The sequence below is a fragment of the Dendroctonus ponderosae genome, unplaced genomic scaffold (genome assembly GCF_020466585.1).
Source record: "Dendroctonus ponderosae isolate FM_Combo_2020 unplaced genomic scaffold, Dpon_F_20191213v2 Dpon_F_20191213_5, whole genome shotgun sequence".
NCBI classification, from domain to species: Eukaryota; Metazoa; Arthropoda; class Insecta; order Coleoptera; family Curculionidae; genus Dendroctonus; species Dendroctonus ponderosae.
This window is the reverse complement of record NW_026018715.1, coordinates 15,567,923-15,570,126: the sequence shown is the minus strand read 5'-3', so window position 1 is coordinate 15,570,126 and position 2,204 is coordinate 15,567,923. Positions and strand designations below refer to the sequence as shown.

Below are 2,204 nucleotides of genomic sequence, written 5' to 3'. Positions count from 1 at the left end.
ATTTTGCAATAATCTTGCGCCACCCTTGCACAAAACGACGATCATTTTTCTAATTTCATAGATAACAGAAGACTGTATTTATTTTTTCTACATAACCCCCCCCTGACCCCCTGTAAATAATGTTTGTTAAGTTTTGTTTAATGGAAAATTTGCGCGACATCCAATTTGAGATAGATATCCAATTAGTTCAAAAGATCACTATATGTTTCAATATGAAATATCTTGTAAACAGTAAGATATATTGACTTCGAACAAGTATACATGTTATGTTTAAAAAATATCCTAAAATGTGATGATTTTTGAAACGCCAAATAATTTCTGATGCACAAATTTTTGTGGTTATAGTAAAACTGGTTAAAAATCTATTCAGAAAAAGCAAAATTTGTGTTTGCACTTTGACACATCTCGAAATCTATTAACTTTCGGATAAGACCAATTAGCCTGAAACGCAATATTTTTGCCTAAACAATATGTCAGTGAATTTTTGGCCATTAGCTGACGACGACCCTTATTGATATCGACTCTTAATCATTATTCGTTAATTTTAGATGCAGATTATGCAAAAAAGCTTTCTCCGACAGCAGCACCCTGACCAAACATTTAAGAATCCACAGTGGCGAGAAACCTTACGAGTGCAAACTGTGTCTATTAAGATTCAGCCAAAGTGGAAACCTCAACAGGCATATGAGAGTTCATGGCACCACCAATGGGCTGCCTCCGTGACACACATGGTTCAGTTATGCCGCCTAAATTAACTATGCAGAGTTACTTTTTTGTACATATCATATGTAAAAATTTAACCTTCGCATCTACTCTAGTCACTACCTACTTATATAAGTTTAGATTGAATTCAACTTCTGCATATTGGTTTAACTGAAGGCCGGATATGGCAGAAGAAAAATCGTAATTCAAAAATAAAAAATACTCAATGATGTTCGAAAAGATATATTTAATAAATGGAGCCCTTAATAAGTACGGCCAGAATGCTGTAAACATATAATAAGATTCTAGATGTGTTTTACCTACCTACCTACTTACCGAGTTTTCGAATTGAATGAGATACCAACAGTGAAACCTTTATTTTATTTTTCCCGCATGTCATTTAAACGGAACTATTCCACTACCAAAAAGAGTAAGTAGATATTAAAAATAATTATAAAAAATAGCAAAACTTAATCAATTACGAGGTCACTTCACTGATTCAACTTGATCAATTGATCTTAGTCTTCATCTCCTGGAAATATTCTGAATTTAATAGGCCCAACAATACATCCAATTAATAAAGTCATATCAAATATAATCAGTGTAATATTTACCAATTGGACTAATCCAGCTGTTTGTTAGATTTAAATTTATGGAGTTATACCTCAAGCAACGCAATGACGTGCATCTGACCATTTTCCATTCTTTTTTATTAACTTTTTTTTCGTACCTATATGAAAAAATTGGCATTTTTACATACCAGGCCATACCAACTTGAAAATACACTTTTTACCATCTCATTTTACTACACAGTTGCTTTTGTATTAGTGCAACTTTTATAAGAAAAAATATGTGCATTTGCATAGATATCAAGAGCAGATCCGTATGAGATGATTAGTAACGTAAAACAATAAAACTTGAACTATAAAATATATATTTTTCGATCAGTAAGTGCGCTCCTGCATATATTCACATCAGTCAATTTGGTTTGGTACCTTGAGGTACTGAGAGTGGAGCGTGTACGTACACACAGTACGTAGGTACAGTGCACAGCGTATACCCAAACAGAAACACCACTATCTAACAGCATTATTATACTATTTAGTGTGTAGGAGAAATGTGGTTTTGTAAGCTAAATGGAGCTTTGAAGGGAGCATCCAAAACTGGTAGGAAAACTGCATGAACATAAACTCATTGGTTTCAAAGATATACTTAATGAAAGGGCTTTAGTTCTGTGAGAAGCTTAACAGAGAATTCTTGTACAGCGATAGATTTACGCAACACTATAATTCAAAAAATATATCATTTATATACATCTCCAAATTGAAAGACAAACCGAAAAAATATTCTAATTCGTTTTCATGTCTTAGCGATAAACGCTTATATTTCCAATATTCAACAAACGATAAGCCAACTGGGTCAAACTGAGACTGATAACAAGTTTATAATCGATTAAACTATCTGTTAATAATACATTTTATTTTGATTTATATTCCTGACTG

At 32.7% G+C, this 2,204-nt stretch overlaps 4 protein-coding genes across 4 annotated transcripts in view; 3 read left to right on the top strand and 1 right to left on the bottom strand.

Moving 5' to 3' along the window:
- LOC109539056 (protein glass) overlaps positions 1-1,005 on the top strand; it is an 8,151-nt gene extending 7,146 nt beyond the window's left edge. Inside the window, exon 7 of the mRNA XM_019906574.2 lies at positions 549-1,005. Within this exon, the coding sequence (XP_019762133.1) occupies positions 549-723 (175 nt within the window). The 3' untranslated portion in view covers positions 724-1,005. The remainder of the gene's footprint in view (positions 1-548) is intronic.
- Positions 1-2,204, top strand: part of LOC109539086 (PIH1 domain-containing protein 1) — a 242,786-nt gene that overhangs the window by 88,736 nt on the left and 151,846 nt on the right. The gene's annotated exons all lie outside the window — the stretch shown is intronic.
- Positions 1-2,204, bottom strand: part of LOC109539065 (multidrug resistance-associated protein 1) — a gene marked incomplete at its 5' end in the record, with an annotated part of 237,012 nt that overhangs the window by 86,855 nt on the left and 147,953 nt on the right.
- Positions 1,701-2,204, top strand: part of LOC109539078 (4-aminobutyrate aminotransferase, mitochondrial) — a 9,672-nt gene continuing 9,168 nt past the window's right edge. The window contains exon 1 of the mRNA XM_019906676.2: positions 1,701-1,868. Within this exon, the coding sequence (XP_019762235.2) occupies positions 1,820-1,868 (49 nt within the window). The 5' untranslated portion in view covers positions 1,701-1,819. The remainder of the gene's footprint in view (positions 1,869-2,204) is intronic.